Source organism: Belonocnema kinseyi, chromosome 2, assembly GCF_010883055.1.
Source record: "Belonocnema kinseyi isolate 2016_QV_RU_SX_M_011 chromosome 2, B_treatae_v1, whole genome shotgun sequence".
In the NCBI taxonomy this organism is placed as follows: Eukaryota; Metazoa; Arthropoda; class Insecta; order Hymenoptera; family Cynipidae; genus Belonocnema; species Belonocnema kinseyi.
This window is the reverse complement of record NC_046658.1, coordinates 19,648,905-19,673,522: the sequence shown is the minus strand read 5'-3', so window position 1 is coordinate 19,673,522 and position 24,618 is coordinate 19,648,905. Positions and strand designations below refer to the sequence as shown.

The following is a 24,618-nucleotide window of genomic DNA, read 5'->3' as shown; positions in this document are numbered from 1 at the left end:
CCTCGTTTTTCTAATTGATAATTTAACTTCTTTCGTTGTTACAAATTTTATATGATCCAAATTAAGATTAGAATTAATGATTTCAGTGTAGCTCTGATTCTCGTGGCTTTTCGAGTGGATTCATCACTCATGTATTCAGTCATGACGGGGAGTTTCTTAGACTGGGATGCCAAGACGTTTGCTTTATCTTTATCTGCAAAAACTAGGCCTCGTGGTCCGTACAAAGTTGGCATTACTTTGGAGCGATTCCCTTTTAATATTTTCATTAACTTTCAGAGTGAGTTATCTTTAGCTTTTAATATATTTAATTTATTAGACCAGTGATTGTTTCTGTATGCAGTTTGTTGCCGTTTAATTATTTTAGTCAACATGTTCACAATATTTTTTAAGTATGATTCCCTATTTTTTTGCCACGCTTACCTGATTTTGTTTCTATCTGGATTAGTTCTTTAATACTAGGCAGTCTGATAAGTCCCTGAAAAATGAAACACGGAGACGCTTTTTTGGCCAAAGTCGGTTTTATATTTCAACATACTCTCCTTTTAGGTCGATACAGCGAGTCCAACGATTTTCTAACTTTTTGATACCGTCCGAAAAGTACTCGATCGGAAGGTCTCCAAAATACGCCTCTGTTTCAGCTATGAGCTCCTCATTTGAGTAAAAACGCTTACCGGTGAGCCATCTCTTCAGGTTAGGGAACAAGTAATAGTCGCTGGGGGCCAGGTCTGGTGAATACGGTGGCTGAGGAACCAATTCGAAGCCGATTTCATGCAATTTTGCTTGTGCAACTAAGCATGAATGAACAGGCGCATTGTCGTGATGATAAAGCGGGGTTTTTCTTTTTCAAATGCGGTCGTTTTTCGACGATTTCGATTTTCAATCGGTCCAATAATGATTAATAGTATGCTCCGATTATGGTTATACCTTTTTCAAGATAGTCCACGAATATTATGCCATGTGCATCCCAAAATACGGAGGCCATAACCTTTCCGACCCATTGTTGCGTTTTTGGACGCTTCGGAGCACTTTGGCCCGGTGGAACCCACTGTTTTGCCTGTTGCGTTGACTCAGGAGTGTAGTAGTGGATCCAGGTTTCATCCATGGTTATGAATCGGCTCAAAAACTCGATCGGCTTACGCGAAAATAATGCCAAATTCTTCTGGGAAGTTGTCACACGAATTCGTTTTTGGTCCACTGTGAGCAAACGCGGCACCCGTCGCGCGCAGAGCTTCTTCATGCCCAAAACTGAATGCACAATATTGTCCACACGTTTCACTGATATGCCTACAGCATTAGCTACCTCTCTCAATTTCACTTTGGGATAATTCAACATCATATCATGGATTTTTTCGACATTTTCTGGTGTAGTGACCTCTTTTGGGCGCCCAGATCGTTCAGCATCAACTGTGCTCGTACGGCCACAACGAAACTCGGTTAACCTCTTATGAATCGTTCCAATCGACGGTGCAGAGTCCGGGTAATACTTGTCCAGCTTGGTCTTGGTCTCGGATATCGTTTTCTTGCGAAGATAGTAGTGTTTGATCAAAACTCGAAACTCAGATTTTTCCATATTAAAAAAAAACTCGGAGGTTAGTCGCTTCTCAGTGCTGTAACTTGTAAGTGCGTAAACATAAATGGCTGAAATTTTGACAGGCGTCATTAAAAGGATCAAGCTCGACGAAAATGGTTCACATTAGTGAATACTAATGCCATCTCTTAGAATTTTCAGGTACTTATCAGACTGCCTAGTAATTAATTATGGTATATTTGCATTTCTATTATGAAACAATATAATCTAATCGTGTTACCATCTGATTCTAATATTTAATTGAGCCAGATTACAAATACTTTAAAATTAATTATCCTACAAATATATTAATATTGCCCTACATCTTATTTGTTACTAAAGTAACAATTTTGGAACCCCTTGAAAATAATGGTAGGATACCCGCTGGTCATGTACGCCAAGTCTAATTCAGAGTTTTGCAACTCTTCCTTTCTACTTTTTTAAAATAAAGATCTCGTTTACATTTAAGATCAAGTGCTCGATATTTTTTATTAAAGTATATTATTCTTATTTCATTTTTGGTATTTCTTTGATAATTTTTTGACATAAATATATCGTTTCAGTTTAAGATAAAATATTTGATAATTTTCATTAAATCGCGTAGTTCTTATTTAATTTTTAATATTTATGTAATTTTCGAAAATTAAGAAATTATTACAGTTTAAGAGGAAATGTTCGACATGTTTTATTAAAATGCATATTTATTATTTAATTTTAAATATTTATACAATTTTTAACTGCGATATTATCACAGCTTAGAGGAAATGTTCGATATTTTTTAATAAAATACACTGCTTAAATTAAACTATTATTTTAATTAATAAATCCTCTCATAATTTTAATATAAAATTTATTTTCACTCTTTATCAAGATGAAAAAACCCGGTGCTACCAAATCATTATACAATTACAATAATCATTTCAGTTTGCAATTCAATGTTCATCATTAGAAACCTTTTAATTTTCAAATCGAGCCTCGAATGGAATTCGATCGTCTTAATCATATAAGTGCCACTTCTCAAAACGCGTCTTATTGGCTTAAAAATGCTCTAAAATTTCATCGTACATTATGATGAAACAAATATAATTTTTAAATAGTTTAAACAATTTTAATCTGAACATAAATTTCCTGTATTGGACAACTTATTATTCCAACCAATTTGTTATGTAATATTATATAAATTCGTTTCCATGTAATTCTTTATTTATACTACGTCACCAATTAGATCCATATAAAATAGCGAAACACGTAGATGTCGTGTCATTTTTTTTATCAGAATCGAATTGTGCTGCAGTAGGACTTGTCGGATCGGGACTCGCTTTTTCAATATTCGCAAGTTTTAAATTTAACATATATGGTTATGATTATAATTTTTTATTTTTTCATCTCGTTTTTCTCATCGTATAGAAATTTAAAATATTAATGATACGAAATTTTAGATACATAAAAAGAAACAAACCTAGTGCCGATTCGAGAGGTCCTATCGTTCCTTGAGGATTAAAAATTGAAAAAATATTAAAAATCTAATTTTATATTAATGATTTTATCAAATTAATTTTTCACTTTTGGGCCTTCTATTTGTCTAGCAATATGTTTTTCCTATTTTAAAAATATTTTTTTTATGTTAGAGTGATCCTAAAAAACAAATTTCATGCCACTTATACGGTTTTGATTGGTCCGAAAGAGCCAAATTAGTATGCAGGATGTCAATCAGAAAATCATGATCAGTTCTCTTAGAAACTTTGTTGCAGACCTTAATCGCCTTTTGAATGAGAAACATTAGAATACAAACATTTAAAAATCTGTAGTTTTAAGCCAGTTTTACTAAGAGGCGGAGATGAAATAAAGAGAAGCATCTAAGCGAGACCGAAAGTATTTAAAAATCCAAAATACATACATACATTCACACACACACGCACATACATTTTATACGCTGTGGGTCAAAAGTTTAGGTTCACCTCTTTTTTGATAATTGATTAAGTTCTCTTAACTTTAATTATGCCAAAGCTAAAATTTCAATGTTTTCTTAAATTTGTGATAACTTCCGTAATAATTAATATTTTTTAATTTACCTAGGCTCATTTTAAAGCTATTTTCCACATTGTCACAACAGCTTATCATTGTTAATTAAAACAAATTTCTTATTACAGTGCAAGAATGTAAACTATTTTTCCACAGTATCACAAGAGCGTTATGACCGTAAATCTAAAAAAAAATATTATGACTGAGCAAGAACTTGAAGTTGTTTTATACTAATAAGACGTTTCGATACTGTGGAAAAATAGCTTTAAAATGAGACTAGGTAAATTAAAAAATATTAATTATTACGGAAGTTATTACAAATTTAAGAAAACATTGAAATTTATACCATTTTTTCAATATCCACTCGAAAAATAGACAAATAGGCTTCATCCTGCGTTAATTTTATACAGAATTTTGAGAGCATTTAAACCTTCAAGGAGCCAAAATTTTAGCTTTGACATAATTAAAATTAAGAGAACTTAATCAATTGTCAAAAAACAGGTGAACCCAAAATTTGACCGGTAGTGTATATACTTTCATTCTAAAAAAGAAGATGTGGATACTATTGCAACAGAATATCTCCAACTGTTAACCTTATGGAGTACAAAAAGATGATTCCGTATGCGGCGTAGGCGATATAAAGTGTCAAGATACATGTAAAGTGCTAAGTGGCGGTTCTTCTTCAATTGTAGATGAGCGAAATGCAAGCAACGGCCAACTTTTGGCCCTATCCGATGAGCTACCGGATAAATTGTGAATTAACATACATTCAGAAATTGTCAGACTCGTCAGGAACGTTCACGATTTTCCGAAATCGTCAGAACGTCCGACCATTAGTGACGATTCCTGACTTTTTTTAGTAGAAAGTTATAAGCTGAGGAGCGCACTGTGACACACTAAAATTACTAAATCTTGTTTGAATCTAGCCTGGAAACGGTATTCAGTTGGTATTTCTTTTCATGAGGGATGACTAAATAGTTATAGTAATATTTAAAGATGAAAATTATAGAGTAATTTATCTTATCCGCTTTCTCATTATGAAGTTCTTATCGAATTATTTTCTGAATGCAGAAATTTCAAGGAAGAACTTAGAGCAGGCTGGTGCTCATGTAGAAACGAAAAAAAATGCTTCTGTTGCTGCTACGAAGAGTGGCAGTAAATTTTATCGTGAAGAACAAGAACAGAGTAGAAACGTTCAGAATTTCGACGCAGACGATAAAAAAAGGAACGAAACTGAAAGCAGTCAGGCCTCTAATTCTGGAGATGACAGTCCCTTAGAAGGAAGTTCTATAGTTCGCACTAAACTACCTTCCGGAAAGGTAAAAAAGTCTCTGATATTTAACTGTGTTTCTTTATTAGTTAATTTCGTGAGGTTATTAAAGTTTCTTAACTTTCACATTTTCGCATACAGGTGGTTCGAAGAAGAAAGACTTCACTTAATAGTTGTAAGCTATCAAGTTCTCAGCACAGAGCGTCGTTTCCTATGACCCATCCACATTTTTCTGAAAGTAACGCTGCAGCTCGTTTAGGGCAGACAATCCAATCATCAATTTTAATGTCATATGAGAATGGGGACAATAGCTCTTCTGAACGAATCGATGGCAAGTAGAATATTAGTAAAAGTAGGAAAGTTTACCTTAACCCATCAATTTTCATTCTTGAGGTTATTGTTTTTTAATTTATCCTAAACAAACATTCTCAATATTTTTAATATCAAAATGATTATATACACACACACACACACATATATATATTTATTTATTTATTTATAGACCATACCAGTGAGAAAATTTTCGCCTTTGGTTCAAAACATGATTTGACCAGAATCGAAGCTCCCTTGCCAGACTGGGTTGTTGTAGGAGAATCAGTCTTGGTTCGACCTTACAGTTATTCTGGAGTCGTAGCATACATTGGCCCGACGGAATTTGCATCTGGAAATTGGATAGGAGTTGAGCTTGATACGCCAACAGGTAATTTCATAAACACATGTAATTCATAACTATTTATTATCTAACATTTTTGCACATTTTTCAAGCAGTTAACCAATGAAATCTGATTTCCATAAGTTTTTTCATCCCAATTAAGAATCTCACGACGAAAATAGTATATTGCATCAAGTTTTTGAATAAAAAGTATGTACAGACGTTTTAAATAATCACATTTTGCCAATTTAAAAACTTTCACATTTTAACAAAATGATTAACCCCTCTTTCTTGTTCTTCTAATATAATTATTTTACCTTTCGCAAGACGTGTAAAGTTATGTGATATGTAGAACGTAATAAAGAGAAAATTGAAGGTGAATCTCTTTTCTATCTAAAGGGATCAAAGTTTTAGAATATGTGCAAAACTAGGATATTCGGAGTAAAAAGGTAACTTCAGCTTTTAATATTTGCAGGATCCTCGAACTTTTATTTAAATGAAAAAGTACCAGATATACTTGATTTCAGCGTACCACAGACCGGCCCTCTTAGCCAATCGGTAACGTCCTCAGTAAAGAACACTCTATGAATTACTTAATTTTTCGCGGAGTTAGCTACTTTCTAAGACAAACATGTTTTGAATCCAATTTCCGTAATTGCACTGGAACCTATAGACAAGCACCCTCATGTTGCGCTATTCCTAGTATTGATGGCCTCGGACTGCGGTGATGTGCAGAGCAAAGTTAGATTGTTCGCCCAAGCGTGATAAACAAGAGGGATGCACTTTCTTCGATGTAGTTGCATCAGCTTGCGGAGGTTTAAAATTTTAAACCCCAACGCTTGTACTCTTAATTTCAAAAGCCTGTAACCTAATTCATAATTCTGGAATTTGAATTTGTTATGAAAGCCTTGGCAAATGCTTTTCACAATCACAAAAATTTCGGCATCTTCGATTTTTTTAACACCTTAACTGTCTTAATCTGATTCAATTGCGCTTGAGTATATTAGAGTTTTTGGGCGCATTAAAACTATTAAAAATGTTTAATACTTTATCGTATTATTCATAATAATATGATGAGAATGTAAAAATTATAAAAACGATAGTATTAGGGTATTTTAGAGAGTAAACAGTCCTTATAGATTACCACTATTAGCTGAACCCAGAGTAACGAATCGAGCATGTGGCGGTTATTGACTTTTTTATTTATTTCAATTTGTAATTTTGTTGGGGTTTTTAAATATTTTTTATGAAAATGCGATTACTGGAATCGCATGTAATGAACATTAGCTTTGTTGATTATACTTGCTGTTGGTACTTTTGACAGTAATATGTAACATTTGATGCATCGCTTCCTGTCCTTTTTGTCTGAAATGTATGTCGGATAATGGCTCTTTGTCCGCCACATAACAATTTTAAAATCTAACAGGAGATTTCATTTCATAGATCCCAAAAACGTAAATATGATTTCGATTCTATGCCCCTCAAAACCTAAGTATCGCCAAATTGATCAAAATCCGAACCTTCTTATTAATGCATGTCTGCCATATTGGATACTCCATTTTTCATTTTAAAAATCTAACACCGGATTTTGAGTTAGCGACCCCAAAAACTTAACTATTATTAATTTTATCAGATTTGAAATCAGCGTCCTCAGCATTCGATAAACCACAATTTTTATCCAGATCCAAACATTTTTAATATCTGATATCCGCCATATTGGATCCGCCATTTCGAATTTTGAAAATCCAATTCCAGATTTGGATTCAGCGAACCCAAAAATGTGTACCCTGCAAATATCGCGTGAGTAAGAATAGTTTTTCGCGGAAACATTTTTGGCACGATGTTTTTTTTTGTCTGACTGTGAAGGGGTTAAATAGTGCATCAATAAATAATTTAACTATTGTCTGACGTGTAAACTGTGTTTATTTAAATAAATATACTAAAGTGAAATTCGTATTTAACGCCTGTCGTTAGTCTAGGTTCTATCAGGTTATAGCTTCCAGAGTCTACCACGTGATGGAGGTTACAGTGTAATTTTAGGCTCCTTTTATATTAAAGATAATTCCGGGCGCTTGATTGTTGTGGGTCCCCTTGCCTCTCACTTCACAACCTATTTAAGCTGTTCGCCTTTTCTTCGCAACGGCTTTAAAATTTTTCACATTATCTACATTATTTCTGATTCTAGGACTCCTTGTTAGGCTAGAGGACGCAACATTTTTAAAACGTTTTCTTTATTTTTGGAGTGCTCTTTTGTTTTCGATAACGTTTAGGCACGTTTAAACACAGTTTATACCTAAGACAATAGTTAAATTATGTATATATTTTAAAATCGGTATAAGAAGTTAATAATCATTGTCGGAATACTAATTATAATAGTAAGAAATTATTGGTGTTTAGGTAACTAATAATAATTTAAAAATAAATGCCTTCTTTTTGTTATAAAATTTTTTTAAATGGTTCAACTTCTTAAAACTAACAAGCACACATTGCTAAATAGTTTTTTTTCGATTATCTCAAAAAATTCCTAATAAATTTGAATAATAATGAATAAAAATAGTATACTGAAACAGCGTGGACGATAAGCCCTTTATCTCAATAAATATTTAGTGATCCATTTTCTTGCTCAAAGTTTTTTATACTAAAAAAGTCGAGCTTTCTTTTGCAACTATTCGAAACAAATCGAAAATGCCTAAATTTTACTAACAAGAAAAAGAGTCAAAACATTAGAAATCAAATTAACCAATCTAAAATAATGTTATATAAAGTTATATAAAGCTATATATAAACTGATGTGCAAGGTCAGTGACTACATTAAGACGTCTATCCCCATTGTTTTTAATAAAGAATATTTCAGCTACCAGTCTTTTAAATTTATTAGGCTCATGGTGTAGAACTTGAACATGTATCTAGTAAATCTCATGACCTATCTGAACCTGATGTTTAGCTATCACTTTATGGTTTTTAGATTCTTTTTAAAGTTACGATGATGTTCTTTAATTATAGTACAAAGTAATCTACCAGTTTGGCTTAAAATCTTTTAAAATTCTTTTAACTTCAAACGATAAGCTATCATGGAAAGGTAAAGAAACAATATTTTTTGACCCAATATTATGAATTGGAAACAAGTTTAATTGTGCTGTTTTGTATTCTTTCAATGTTTACAATTTATCTTTACTGTGTGCCTGAACAAATTTCTTAGGATAAATATTCAAAAAAAAAATATTTTCAATGAAATCAATATTGGTATTGTGAAAGGACTCGTGTGATCATTTCAACATTGCATCAACGAGATTTTTAATAGTAGCTGTTATGTGTTGAATTGGATGGTTAGAAAGAAAATTAATGTATTTATCTGAATAAGTGCCTTTCCTATACCAATCAGTAATGATAGTTCCATCCTTAGTTTTTATAACATTAAGATTTAAAAAAGGTATGGAATTATCAATTTCTGACTCATGATTGAATTTAAATCTAAGATGATAAGAATCATAAAAAATTGTATTCCTTTTTCGAATTCACCGAGAGATAAGTCAGTAAAATTTTTAATATTTATCCATCTGCTGAAAACACTATTTTTAATCAATTCTAATGTAACCTTTGTAAATAAAGATGAAAAATCCAACGAAAACATGCTGTGATCAAGAGGAACACTTCGTTTAGTTATTATATTTTTTTAATCAAACGAATTTTTTATCTGACTTTTTGGAATTACTAGAGCTTCTTCTAATATTCTATTGAACAGTTTTGCCATTTTAAAGTTAGAGAATTGATAAGAGAAATAACAGGACGCATAGGACAATTCGGTTTATATATTTTTGGTAGACCATACATTCTGGGAATGTTGGTATCGTGAACCAAAATATCCTTACGCTTTATTCTTTCTCCCAAATAACCATTAGTTCTCTACGAGTCTAACAATTTAAAAGTTTCTCTTTCTAATTCAATTTCAGGAATAATAGCTAACCTTTCATATACTGTGATATCATTTAGTAAATTGTTCATTCTATTAATATAAGAATCCTTATTGAGAAAACAGTAACGATGCCTTTGCCTGCACGAGTTATGAGTAATTGTTTTTTCGATGCAATAAATAATTTTTTTTTAAATTATTCTAAGCAAAAACTCTAGCTACATATGAAATTTTATTACTGTTCAAAAAATGTTGTGAAGAATTTAGGATTCTATGTCTAAGCATATCTCTATCCTCTAAATTTTCAATTAATCCAATGTTAGACTCCACATCTTTAAAAATTTTGAAAACAATATTATGTTTACTCATAATAAAAGATGAACTAAATTTTTCACTTAACATGAGACCGTCGTTCATCTCGTCGGGAATCGTAGTATTACTAAGATTGATGATCCATGGATCATTACAATCTTAATTATTATTTTTCTTTCTTTATGTATGTTAATATTTATCTGTTCAGAAGAGTTACTAAATGATATCAAAGTATATAAAAGGTTAGCTTTTAATCCTGAAATTGAATTAAAAAGAAAAACTTCTAAATTGTTAGACTCGTTGAGAACTAATGGTTATTTGGGAGAAAGAATAGAGCGTAAGGATATTTTGGTTTACGATACCAACATTCCCAAAATATATGGTCTACCAAAAATACATAAACCCAATTGTCTCATGGGTCCTGTTGTTTCTCTTATCAATTCTCCAACTTTTAAAATTGCAAAACTTTTCAGTAACATATTAAAAGAAGCTTTAGTGATTCCAAAATTCAGATGAAAATTCTTTTGTTGTTAAAAATATAATAACCAAACGAACTGCTCCTCATGACCACATAATGGTTTTGTTGGATGTTTCATTTTTATTTACAAATGTTCCATGAGAAATGGTTGTACATAGTGTACTGAGCAGATGAATAAATATTAAAAATTTTACTGACTTACCTCTAAGTGAATTCGAAAAAGGAGCAGAATTTTTAATGGCGCAAACAATTATTCAATTGAGCAAATCATATTAGATGGTATACATGGTACTCGAATGGGCTTTCCAATATCACAATTTTTTAATGTTAAGGTTATAAAAACTAATGATGGACCTATCATTACTGATTGGTATATGAAAGGTACTTATTTGGGTAGACACATGAATTTTCTTTCTAACCATAAAATTCAACACAAAAAAGCCACTATTACAAATCTCGTTGACATAATTGCTCAATGATCATATGAGTCTTTTTACAATAGCAATATTGATTTCATTAAAAACATATTGTTTTTTAGTAATTATCCTAAGAAATTTGTTCAAGTACACATTAAAGATAAATTACAAACATTGTTAGTGATAGCTAAACATCAGTTTAAGACAGGTCATGAGATTTACTGGAGACGTGTTCAAGTTCTACACTACAAGACTAATAAATTTAAAATATTGGTAGCCGAAATGTTCTTTATCAAGAACAATGGGGATATATGTCTTAACCCATCAGCTGCGAAATTTTTTTTCATGGATTTTCAACCCCTTTTCGATGTGTCAACTATATCACTTTAAGTTACTTAAACTATTTAGCGAATTTACTAATTTAACTAATTACTTAGATAACTAATTATTTAACTAAGTAAGTAAAACTTAGCAGATGTAACTAATTTAATACAGATAAAAAGCATGGTAACATATGGTACCATGAGCAGCTGATGGGTTAATGTAATCACTGATCTTGCACATTATAGTTCTTTATATAACATTATGTTAGATTGTTTAATTTGATTTACAATGTTTTGATCCTTTTCTTGTTATTTAAATTAATGAAAAATTGTCAAATTATTAAGTATATTTTAGTTTCATTAGGTATCATTATGGAACCTTTATGACGAATTCATTGGTACGTTACTAATTTTTTATCCTTGTACCCCATCTCTTCCTATTTCACTTTCTTGATTTTAAACACAAAAAAGGAGTAGAACACAAGTTTCATCTCTTATTTTAAATTCCAACTATTATAATATAATTGTCTATAATTCTGAAACATTTTTAACATGAAGTCTTTTATTATACAAAAGTCTTTTCAATAACATATCAAATGTCACACAGCCAACTATCATTCATTTTTTACTTTTATAAACTCAATTTTTAAAATGTTAAACCTTTTTACAATTCCAATCAATTTATTTCATGTTTTCTTTTTTCCTACTTTTTTAACTATAATGTAATATAATATAAAAAAATAAATACATCGATATAAAATTTTTTACAGATATTTAATCGAAAAGTTTTAATTGTGAGGATAGTCTCACTACTAATTTTATAATTATAATAAATTGGCCAATATAGAACTCTTGTTTCCTGATGAGGAGAGCGTTTTGACACTTGGAAAGGTTGTATTTTTAATAAAGGACCTAGAGTATCATGAGATCTTAATTTTCGGAAGTATGTCAATTTCTTTCAACAACACTACTACAACTTATCATTATCTTAGACAAAAAACATCAACACCGGATCAACAACATCGATTTTAATTACGTATCAATATCCTTGTCGTTACTTAAATTCGAAATCTGCTAACACAAAAACTCTCTTATACCACATTTCAGACAATATGTAAAAAAAATTCTAGTTTTTTCCTTTAGAATGGATTCTTCATTTTAATTTGTATTTTTTAACGTCTAATTCGAAATGAACGACTGCGAAAACCAGGTTTATACCAAGTTTAAGACAAATTTGATGTGAGATCGAATTTCTGCCACTTCTGTTGGTTCCTAACCCGTAGTGGAGAAGCTTTGTATTTATAGTTTTTCTTTGTAATGAAAGTTTATGTATAAACTCTCAAACGTTCCAAGTTTTCAGTTTTTACTCTTTGTCCATAGATGTTCCGTTTATCCAAGATATAAAGAATAGCAGTCTATCTTCCTTCATCATTTGGAATTTTTCTAAAATGTTACATTTCGTGAATGTTTTCATATTGAATGAATAAATAAACATGTATTTATCAATAAATGGAAATGAGGCTGAGAAGCGGAAGACAAGAAACTATAAGCTTCGTGCAGTTTTCAGTTTTTGAGAAAAATTTCAGGTTGGGTATCATCCTAATCCAGTATTTTCTGAAAAGAAGAACACGATGGTTCTATCGATTCAAATCTCGTTTAATATATGTATATTCCAGAAAAGATACTAGAAAAATCCAGCAGTAGTCTCAAAGACGAAATTCCAAATATATATTATACGTACGTATAGAAAAATATATAATATATCGAGGCGTCCTAATGGTAGGGTGCCAACGCACGCGACACGATTTGACGGTACTTAACCAAAAATAAAAGCAATAAAAAACTAACCGAGAAGTTAGCGCTAGAGAGTCTTGCTCGCGTAATTGAGCAAGATGAGGATAGAAGTTGGCCAAAACTAAAAGGTGCTCACTCGCTTCATCAAATCATGAAAGTTCTATCTCGGGCGAGCAAAGCATGAAGGTGGCCACTTCTCGCGTTTGGATTATAAGCGAGAAGGGGCACCTTCATGCTTTACTCGCCCGAGATAGCACTTTAATGTTTTGATGGAGTGAGCGAGCATCTTCTAGTTTTGGCCAACTTCTAGCTCCATCTTGTCCAATTCCGCGATCTAAGACTTTTTAGTTCTTACTTCTTGGTTAGCTTTTTATTGTATATATTTTTGGTTAAGTATCATCTAGTCGATCGCGTGCGTTGGCATCCTATCGTTAGGACGCCTCAATACGCAATACCGAGATTCCTAAAACAATAGTTTAAAGTTCAGTTCCTCAATGCAATACGCAATGAATGGTCGCTTAAGTTTAAAAGTTAAGTAGCAGTCGTCTCGAAACTTTTGAGGACAAGAAGCCCAGTGCGCCGTTACGCGTGAATAGCTTTATGCGTAATTATTCGTTATTTCGTGTGCAGGATATAAATTCGAGCAAAAGTAAGCACCCACCCCTATGTCAAAGTAGACATTCCAAGGAACCCACTGATACCTTACTTTTTCGGATAAATGAGTTTTTCGTAGATGAGTTTACTAGTTTCTTCATAATTTCCTAGATTTATTGATCCAAACTGAATTTAAAAAGAAACCGATTGTTTTTCGACAAATATCATACAATTTTATCTCTTCTTTTTAGTCACCAAGTATAGAAAATCGAATTCCATTTTTCGACTTTGACTATTTATTAATGAAACACAGGGCATCTTATTAATAAAAAACTCCAAATACAGATACTTCAAGATTTCTGAAAGTTGAAAATATATTCAATTGATTCAAGTTCACATCTTGAATTTTGACCAAAAAAGTGCTATTCGGACCCACTACACAAGCTAGCGGCTCTCTGAAATGTTAAATCTGTTTCAGAAAGTAGTTTTCTGATTATACTTTCATCCTTTAAGCCTACTATTAACTTATCTCTTAAGGATTAATCCAGAAAAATCTCCGACATTGCAATTTGTGCATAACTGTTTGAGATTGACTATACAATATTTGACTGCTTCTCCAGTTTTTTGTGATCGAAGATAGATATATATTGTAAAAGTCTAAGCATCAGGTTTAGCCGACAAGCACAAATTTAACACACGGTACAATTTGGCACCAATCAAAACGAAAAGAGCTGCTTTTTTCTGTATTTGACCTTTTATTGAGAATAGAGAATGCTTGCATTCTTTTTAGGTAATGTTCTATCAGTTAGATTTCTGAATTAAATGGAGGCATTTACTTATGATTCCCGACGGCTCGCTTAACGCCATTGTAACTGATTTTCTCTTCGATATAAAAATTCAATTTTTCTTTAGACTTTTATTCTGTATTAATTTTAGACTTGAGCCTAACTAATGATTTTGATTTTATACTTGATTTTAACTCGACTTGGTTTCTAGCGACAAGCAACACGCGACTCTTACGAGCACGCGGTCACGCAATGATTTGAGGTTAGAATGTTTCGATTAGCTTGGATGTAATGATCCGTTTGGATAGTAGCATCCAAATATAAGATGTAATCTTTGTTTTCTAAAACGGGCATTGGAATGTATCTATAAAACGTTATCCATTGTGTTAAGAGTCCTAGGTTTAGAGCAAGTTGTTGATTTATAATACCCGCCGCATTATTATTTATGTGCTTATATTCTCCTGGAGCCATTACGCGACAAACATCAATAATGCGATCGATGAATTTGTAGTTTTCTCCACATAATCGGCACCGGTCAACCACATTTTGATGTAACACGTGTTTGCGATAAATTCTGGCGCTGACAATGCTGTCCTGAATTGCTTTAACGAATCTCTCCGTTTATGTAAACAGGACGTCCTTTTTAAGCCAAATATTAAATGCCGGACTATCCAATTTATACTAACCTAACGTTTTGGGGTTCTTTTCGTGGATGGCTTCTTGCCTTCATTGCGTTTCTAATTCCCCTTTGACTTCTTCCCCAATATTCAAGGCCCCCTCTATAGACAAATTCAAGGGCGTATAATCAAGATCCGCTTTACCGTGGCCGTAAGCGTTAGAGCTGACAGCAGTCGGCTTTGTATGCTTTCTTAGAGCTATCATCTGCCTTCTGGGAACAAAAGCAAAAACGGGAAATTTACGCAAGAGAGTTCGTACAACACCGTGCCTTGGAATCTGATCTCTAGCCGCGGATGACCGTACGCCGCAAAACACACATTTGTAGATAAAGTTTTGACCTCCGGATACTCGTTTAGAGCTACCAACTTTTGTATTATATTATGAGGAAACGTCTTGATGGACCAGATGAGGTGATCTCAGAAGAACAGCCTTTTGCATCTGGCTCACTGTGGACTGATCCTGACGCTGGCAAGCAGACATTTTGTGGATTTGTCTAAAAACATAGATTCATGTTGATTTCCCATACTGCACTAAACGTGTAGAGCAGTATAGGAACGGCCGGAATATTTGTCGCCTAGATCTTATTCTTCCCAGATAATAATTATTATAATAACTAGATAATTCGAATTCCTTATTATCACGCAATGATTTATTTTCTAGTCTCCCATTGTGTAGGAGGACGTAAGCACACTTGTCCAGTCCAAAGCTCATGGCAGTCGCTTTAGAGTACCTATTTACCGTTACTAAAAGAATGTTAGAGTCTTCATTTTAAGAGACAAATCATTTAAGGTCGTCTACTTATAAAAGGTGGTTGACCTTTAATTCTCCTGTGTTTGGCAGGCCTCATATTTCTCCAGAGCTTTTTCCTCGGAGCACAATAGGGGCAAGAGTAGGGCTGTGTACGTATAATACATAACGTATATTACACGGTTTTCTACATATATATGACTACGTATATTACGTCCTTAGTTTTCTACAAATATATTTTACATTTGATCACATGACTATATAGGTGGGATTTTTTAATTCGTTATTCTAAAAATACCCAATTGCCTTATAGAAATAACTAATATTGAGCAATTAATTAATAATTTATTATTATTTATGACTTTCCTAAACAAATTGCTTAAAAAATAATGATAATACACGTGTTTATTGTCCTTCATAATATTTCGGGTGTTTTCCTGCTGTGTAGCTTGCTGATTTGTTAAGTTTATCGCCTGCTTACACATGTTCCTTAAAGAGAAAATAGAAAATATAATTCTGTGGCATTTCAAATAACCTGAAAGCTTTAGTTTACACGGTTTACATTATTATTTTAAAATAAAATTATTTAAATATGTTGTATGAATATGTCATATTTTATTTAAGAACGCACTGTACAAAAAATGTTCAGTGAAACCTCATGAATTATCTTGAAATCTCAGAGAGATCTTTAGATATTAAATTAAATAGTTAATAATGAATTATTTTAATAAGTAATTTGTGATAAATAGATATTTGTTTACATACCTGTGGGCCTTTAGTCGCTTATAACCTGTATTTTTAAAAACTTGTTGATAAAGTGAACATTTCGCAACATTTTTACCTTCGAACTTCTGCCGCTCGAAATTAATTTTTTTCCACGATATTCCCCCCTGAAATGTTTTTTTTTCTACTTATTTCTTAACATTTTTACTCTAAAAACTTAAATTAAATCGATTGAACAGCTTTATAAGAGGTTATGTCAATGATTCAAATCTGTGAAATGCAGTCCTGTCCTAGGAAATTATGTTCGCCATCTTTGATATGTATTATACATATTTTTCTACAATGTTTTACGTATATTACGTCTTTTATATATTATACGTAGAAAACCTAGAGTGACATATCACAACCCACCTCTGGGCAAGAGGGAGATGCAGAAGAGTATCGGACTTAGTGGCTCCTTGGACGATCGTTCCTATTACATGTGAAATAGATGGTAGTGTCTCGTCTCTTGTCAGATGTTATGGCAAATCTTGTCCGTCACGAGAGCATAAGGTCTTTTATATATCTCACTATTCTTGGATGCACCTTCAGGCAATCAAGGAGCTTAATAAGTATCTCATGGTTCGTGTTACAAATGTCTTCCGGTAATCAATTCAAGCCATCAGTGCCGTGCGTCGTTGCACTAACCAATGCTAGATGCGTTATTCTCCGTCTAAGAAAGTGGTAAATATATGAGCTAAATGTTGGTGCGTAGAAGTGAACTATTTTCAACAAAAGTTGTTGCTTTTAGCCAGCCCTGGCGCTGAAATGTTATTAGTCCTAGAGATAACTTTCTTCACTTCTTCAGCAGTAATTAGTGGACACTCATCCTCTGTTCGTTTGAACAGTTGTCTCTGACAAAAGTTACGAAAGAGTAAGACGTCTGAAGCGTCTTCATTTAGCTTATGAGTATCTCCATATACGTGTTCCCGAAAGACTTGAATCTCATTTCGACTAGGCGAATTTTCAACTGCACGTGACGTCTTGTTGAAAAAACGATAAGGATATGTCGAAAAGGTGGAACTTTCCTGAATCCACTTTATGCGCATTTCAAAGCGCTCTTTGTTGGAAGAGCTGTCATATTTTGCGTCCAGTTCCACTGGATGGTCAACAGTTAACACTTGTTTAACGTGTGATTTCATTCCCGTAAGTTTCGAGAACGTGCCCTAACCTTTGAAGCGAATTTTTTATTTGATGTTATATAGCTAATCATGCACTGAAACTTTGATGCATACCATCTCGCCGTTTTAATTTCATACTGAAGCTGTGTAATACGCTCGCGAATCTTACTCAGGCGTCCTGAAGTATCATTACTTATATTTTCGTTAAGCAGAGAGACTGCCTTCTCGTAAATAACACAGTTCAGATTTTAGAGATCAACATCTTCAGGGAGCATATTAAGGAGAGCAGAATTAGTTTTAGTTACTTTTTCCTCCTGAGAAATAATTTGTGATGAACTTTTGATCTCCGATTTCTCATGTTGGCATTATCGGCTATCTACAAAGGTGGTCTTGTTGGCACGGGTGGTATTTTCGCTGGAGGATGTTGATCATGCTTTGATAAAGAGCTTCATATCCCCCTCTGCGTAAAAACAGATGTCTGATCTCTTAAATACTGAGGGGTTTCATGAGCGTTTATTCTGGGTAATTGCCTGGCCGTACGCTCGGTTCGGTCCTATTGCCGCTCCCAACTGAACCATGGCCTTCATCCATAAAAGAGGCCTAGTGTGGGTAGCATTGCGCGATACTGGTGACGTAACCGCATAATTCTTTATATTTGGGAGTTAGCCCAATGCAATGTGGCTGACTGCAAGAGCCTGAGCTCTCGGGCAATGGGGTAGCCATATCCCTACGCCATTTATTATAATATGATGTAAGTTCTAGGTTTTAGAAGCTACGATCATGATGGCACAATTGTATAAGAAGGTTTAACCTCTGTATACTTTATTACAGCTACCAATATTTGCAGAATCTTATGGAGAACAGTATTGGCGGACCAGATGAAATGATCCGAGAAGAACATCCTTTTGCATCTGGCTCGCAATAGTCTGAGCGCGAATGTTGGCAAGCGGGGATTTTGTTGATTTGGCTAAGTAATGAAGCTTTCATACCTCTAATGCGGCCGATTATGAGACCTACCAGATGAAATTTGTAGCATTGGTAGAGCCTGCTTAGCTCGAAAAAAAGAGCTTGATATTTCGCCCGTTTTACTTCCTCCTTTGCCGTGATATTACCATTGGCTAGTACCGAGAATTCAATCACGTAAATTACCTTCATTTTCAGATATTGGAGGACAATATTAGGCTTTGTAGCACTGATACGTTGAGTGGTGAAGAATGAGAATTTCCAGTATATCTTACACTAATCATTCTTCACAAGGGGTTCGAGTTCCCCCTGGACACATAGCAAGACGGGCATAAGATCAACAACCATAGAAGTGCTGGAGTTGGTAATATAACAATTTTAGAGCCGAATTGTGTCTCTATGTACCCGTATTATGCATATTTTGAGCTTATACTAATAACATGTTTAATGTTCCTGGCCCTTGCTTGCACGCTTGGCAGTTGGTATCACCTAAAGATGCATTCATTATGCGCTCGCGGTAAACTAAGGTGCCTATAATGCCGTCTTGACAGACAACAAGAAATCCCTTAGTCTCCTATCTTATTCCAGCACACTTGAGAAACATGTTGGACAGACGCATCGATATATCGTCTCTGCATATAATACCATATAATTTACCATGAAACGATACCAAGAAACGATTTAAAACGATGTTTTTGCGTTTGTCCGGTGCCATTGCTTGGTCGTCGCCTCGGTTTGGTCCTATTTCCACTCCAAAATAAACCATGGTCTCCATCCGAAAGAGGACTATTGTGGGTGGTACTACGCGATACTAGTGACGTAACCACATACAATTTCAAATTTATATTTTTACAATATCTTACCTCATAGAATCATCTGCGGGTATTTATTTTCTACGTATTCATGTACAGCAAGGCTTTACAATCTGTGACAATTTTAAATTCTATATTTATGAGCCACATTCGCAATCGTGTAACTGCCCCTATAATCGATAAGAACTCGAGTTTATTTGAGCGGTAGTTTATCTCCAATTCGGATGTGCTTCAACTAATCGCGTATAAAGGGTGATACCTTAGGTCATCAGCCTTTTACGCAAATGCATATCCATAACGAGGCAGATAACCTGCGTTGACTGGTGCAAACAAAATTGTGACATTCCCGCAAGAATAGTAACTTCAATAAAAAGGCGTCTTCTGTTTTCTTTAACTGCAAGCTGTATTCGTCCTTGAAGTATTTAACCGTTGGAGCTTCTGTGAGTGATCTACAGACCATTGCATTTACCTCCTGAAATTCATCTGGGTCAAGGTAAATTGTATCATGGCGAACTATCACACTGTCAATAGTCATATCGGCCGTTATGTGACCGGTTGACTCAACTTTGTAACTTATTGGTCCCCAACTCTTGAGCACAACATTTTCTTGGGTAATTTAACAATTTACCTAGCGCACTTTTGAAATTTTAATAGGGCAGCATGAACTTCCAGGGTCGATTTGACCACTGAGACAGTGCCATTCACGAATATGGATTTTAAATGTTTAACAAGCGCGTGATAATGTAGATTGATTTCAATTCTATTCTCTTCCGGTTTCGCTGTACAATCCCGTTTCTTGGCCCTTCGCGTGACACTACCTGAATGTTTCTTCTTTCTTAGTTTTTCGACCATTTCTAGAAAAATGTCCGTGCAGTCATCATTGTAAAACTTGTGTTCAACTTCCTCGCTTTTAATAGGTGGACGACGATCGCATTGAATTCGTGACGACCTGTCACCACCCTTCTTTCCCTCCTGCGCGCTATCAGTCATATCCGGTTTAATTGGTTTATCCATTCTAATCCGCTCTACGGTATGAGTCTGTAAGCCGCTCATAGAAAATAATATCGTACAATAGTTCGTCGATATTGACGTAAGTACGTAAGCTATTACCCTAAATGTATATTTGGACTACAATCCTACGAACACTTGCTCTGTAGTGTCGGGCAAATCCTAACCCAACTCCAAACATAACTTCAATTTCGCGTAAAAGTGAGCAGTTATTAGTTCATTCTTCTACTGAATCCTTTGTGTAATCTTTGTACCCTCTTTTAGATGTATTTCAGAGGAATGGAGAAGGAAGCTCTCCGGGTAGTGGTAGAATTTGTTTGTGCTATCAAGTGTTTAGATCCACTGTATGTCTCGAGATGATCCCAATTCGCCCTTGCAATTTTCTATGATTTGATTAACCGGACGCGTTACTTGGATTTACGAAAAGATTTTCCAGTAATTGGAGTAGTCTCTCCTCACGGCGTTGACTTTCCTGTATCATTGCCCAAAACCATCTTTCACATTGACAAATTTGTTGGGGGTAGCTGCTAATCTAGAGGATTGTTGGCGGCATTAAGCTACTTTGGCGTTGCTGCGTAAACGCCTCGAGCTGCTCAGCCCTTATTTCCGAGACCACATTCCTTTAAGACGGTTTGTTTGATCGAACGTATGATTCAGCAACTTGAACCATACGCTTGTGGCGTGATAGACGCCATATGAAAATTTAAGCTCCTTGAAAAACATTTCACTTAATTTCATCAGTTATTTCCCACACAGAACCGCTAATGGAAATCACACTATCTACAAGCCGCTCGAGAGTGCCAGAGGTATCGATAAATCCCACTAATGAAATGTTGGAAGCACCAAAAAGCTTAGTCACAAGCACACAGAACACGCGGGTAGAGGAAGAGGTTTAGTTCAAATAATCCGAACTCGCGAATAGTAGAGTTAAAGTAGAATATATTGAAGGTTGAGCAATATAAAACTTATACATAGTTTAAATAAACTCTCAAAATTATCAGTAAATTCGCACGGTTAATCTCGATTATACAAAAAAGCTTACGTCCTTTTACGGGTGGTGCCGCTAACACCTGTATGTGCGACTTGGAACCTTTGCTTTGTCTCTGATATAATTAGTATCGTAACTAAAAAGTAATTTTTTCCTTCTTAAAATTTTACCTAAAAGTTAAATTTACGATGCGGTTTTGGCAGAGAAAAGAAGGTCAGGGGGAGCAGTGTTTTAAATGTGAGAATTAAGAAAATTTTGGGGCTGAGGATGGAAAGAAAAAGCTAGAGGACAGTGCAATCATATAGTGGAAGTAAAGGTGTAGCATCGGAAGAATGCGAAGAAAATTTAAGAAACGCAAACGCGAGGTGTTGAAACTACGATAATTGTCTAAATCAGTGGAATGGGCTGCCGTGAGAAGGAGACGAGATTGAGAGAAACGAAAGAAACAAAGAAGAATTTGCGTAGTTATGGTTGGCGCCAGAGATTCAGGGGGACGTGCCGTGAGGAAAGGGACCTAAGTGTTAGCAGGCGATTTTTTCAGTAAAAGCAAATGAAGATATGCTTGAAGTCAGAAACTCAGAGAGGGCGGGCAATCTCCAGAATTCATCCCCTCCACTTACGACATCTTTTTGTTCCGCGTTAAGCGAGTCAGATAATCTTTTGAGTCACACGGACATAGAACGGAAAGATGTGGAGAAAGTGATGGGGTTTAATTTCTCATGTCGCCCGCACGCGTCGAAATAGTGATTCACGCCTTATATTTGAGCCTAATAATAATTCCACTTTTGCAGATAAAAATGCAATTCTTCTTTAATGTGAAAGAGCGATTTTAAAAGTTCCAGTAGCATAACAAATCCGAAAATCAATTTTTTAACCCTAAGGTCTCTCTCCTCGCGGAACGACACATGTTAGCTAGAACAAGGATACTGGAAGTATACTGAATGGAGACACACACATGAAGTACCAAATATGACGAAGAAGAATATAGAAGAATGAAGGAAGTAGAACGTACGAAGAAAGGCAGATTGCCAGACATAGATTTAGTTCAAGTAAGGACACCAGAATGGACGGAGGAAACGAAAGCTTTTAGCGCGCGTCTCTAACCTTGATTCATTATAGAAAAGAAAAGGAAGAACGGAGATATTTCGACTGTACGAGAAAGAAAAGGTCCAGTGATTAGAGACTGTATGAGCTGCACGTAGAGGCGTGAAGGTGAAATCAAAGTGTATAAAGCCGAAATTTGAGGACATGATTTAGAAGCGGAACGAAAGAGGGAAGAATGCACGTAATTTGACTGAAGTAAACCGAAAAGCAACGATGAGAGAAGGTACGAGCTGATGATGAAAAGAAGTGCCTGATGAAGCACATTAGTGAAATATGAAAGTAAAAATCAGATCAAGGAGGTTTGTGAAAAATTAGGGTGATAATAGAAAAATGATTTCAATTTTAATTTTCATATTTTACTACCTAGATTTTATACCTTAGAATTGGGTCTAATTTCGATTTAAAGACGTTTCTGACTTGAGGATACGCCGACCCCTTTTCAATAATTTCTTAAAGGGTTGAGGGGTAGCATGGTTAATAGGGTAATGTGAGAGGGGAAGGGAAAGAGGAAAGGTACTTTCTTTTTAGTTATTGATATGTGACGTGCGCCGAAGAAAGGGGGTTTACTCTAAAAAAATCGAAATCGAGGTTTTTATACCTTATGATAGTTTTTGAGTGGCTCTTTTTAATAAAACCATTGGAAAAAGTTTCCGAGTATTATTGCTAATAATTGAGTTGTTAAGTACCCAAGAAATCGGGCTTTTGCTCGAGAGCTCGAGATTCAGTGAAATACCACTTACCACTACACCTACGCGTTTCATCTACACCCCGCCCATGAGCCGCATCTACAACATATTTCATTCCGTGAGAATGCAGCTCGGCCTGAAAAATCTCACTTCTCAGAGTAAGCCCCCTTTCTTCGGCGCACGTCACATATACATTATCATTAAAATGAATAAATTGCTCTACATGACTGTTTGGAATATATCTACCCGTTAATTTTACCCTTCTGAAAGCAGCTTCCTTTTTTAAGTGTACTCACATAATTAAGAGTAGGCTTTGATTTTTATAAAAGTGACCTAAATTACATTTTTAGAAGGGTTTTAAAAACTATTTTTCATGAGCCGTACGCTGAAGAAAATTATTTCGCATTTAAAACATAATTTGAGCTTTATTTTTCAATTTAAAAAATTTTTAGTTTTTCTCCAAATGCGGCCACTTATTTTTTTCTTTTTCCAACATTTAAAAAAAAGAGCTTGACTTTTTCTCTTTAAAATGTGCGATTGATGAAAATGGGGCTGAAGAAATTGGTCGAGATACATAAAGTTTCGTGCGCGCGGCTTCTGCATCGCAGTGCATGTAAGCGCGATAATCACGACGAACCATCTATTGGGTACTTCTTCAAATACTTTTATCATTTATTTATACATTTCATGTTTCAAAGTACACATTTCATGTAAAATGGTACAATTTCGAGAATGGCTGATTTTATAGAGAAGAAGTCAAGCTTTTTCCACATAACTTTTGACACAAAATTAGCGCCCGCATTTGGAAAAAAATAAGTTTAACATTGAAAAATGAAGTTTAAATCGTTTATTTTTCTCATGCAAAAACATTTCATACAGCGTCAATCCGATAAAAAATCGTTTTAAAAGCCCCCCATTAAAAAAGTTCATTTGGATGACTCTTGTAGAAGTTTGCAGAAGTGGGGGAATCTAAAGAGGTTTACTAGAATTATAATTTCGCAGACTTTCAAGAAAATCTAAGACAAGTTTTTAAGATGAGTGTACTTGCTTACACCTCTACGCTTTACAGAATTTGGTTTAAAATTAACCAATTAACCTCTTGCACCACGTTTCACTTTCACTCCCCACCCATATCTCTTCCGCCTCCTTTCCTGAACACCATATCCTTGGACTTTTTTGCATTCAACTCTAACCTATTCTTATCCAGATATCTTTTCAACTTCTTCATCATCTCCTTTAAGGCCTCCTCGCTAATTTCCAGCAAGACTAAGTAGATAGCCTTGCCCCGACACTCTATCCATCCAGAAATCCTTTGAAATTCCCTCCCTTCCTCCCACCGTATCTTTCTTCCTTTCATATATTTCACTTATCCTCTCGATCAGGCTTCTCTCTACTTCTCTGTCATCCATCGCCTCCCAAAACCTCCCCGTAACCACCGAAAGGATAGCTTGAGATCCACAAAAAAGCGTAACCGGCAATATTCTTTTCCCCTCGAGATCCTTCCGCAGCCTATCTGCCAACACCATCGACAATCAAAATGGTCATTTTTAACATTTTAGGTGTGATTATTTTAAGAGTGGTTTTTAGGGGTCTTGCCGAACTTTCTCACTCACTATATAATTAGTT

At 34.6% G+C, this 24,618-nt stretch overlaps 1 protein-coding gene across 1 annotated transcript in view; it reads left to right on the top strand.

Annotated features, from left to right (window-relative positions):
- LOC117167957 (kinesin-like protein KIF13A) overlaps positions 1-24,618 on the top strand; it is a 576,826-nt gene that overhangs the window by 458,794 nt on the left and 93,414 nt on the right. Inside the window, exons 24-26 of the mRNA XM_033353225.1 lie at positions 4,661-4,908; positions 5,001-5,190; positions 5,362-5,559. Of these exons, the coding sequence (XP_033209116.1) occupies positions 4,661-4,908; positions 5,001-5,190; positions 5,362-5,559 (636 nt within the window). The remainder of the gene's footprint in view (positions 1-4,660; positions 4,909-5,000; positions 5,191-5,361; positions 5,560-24,618) is intronic.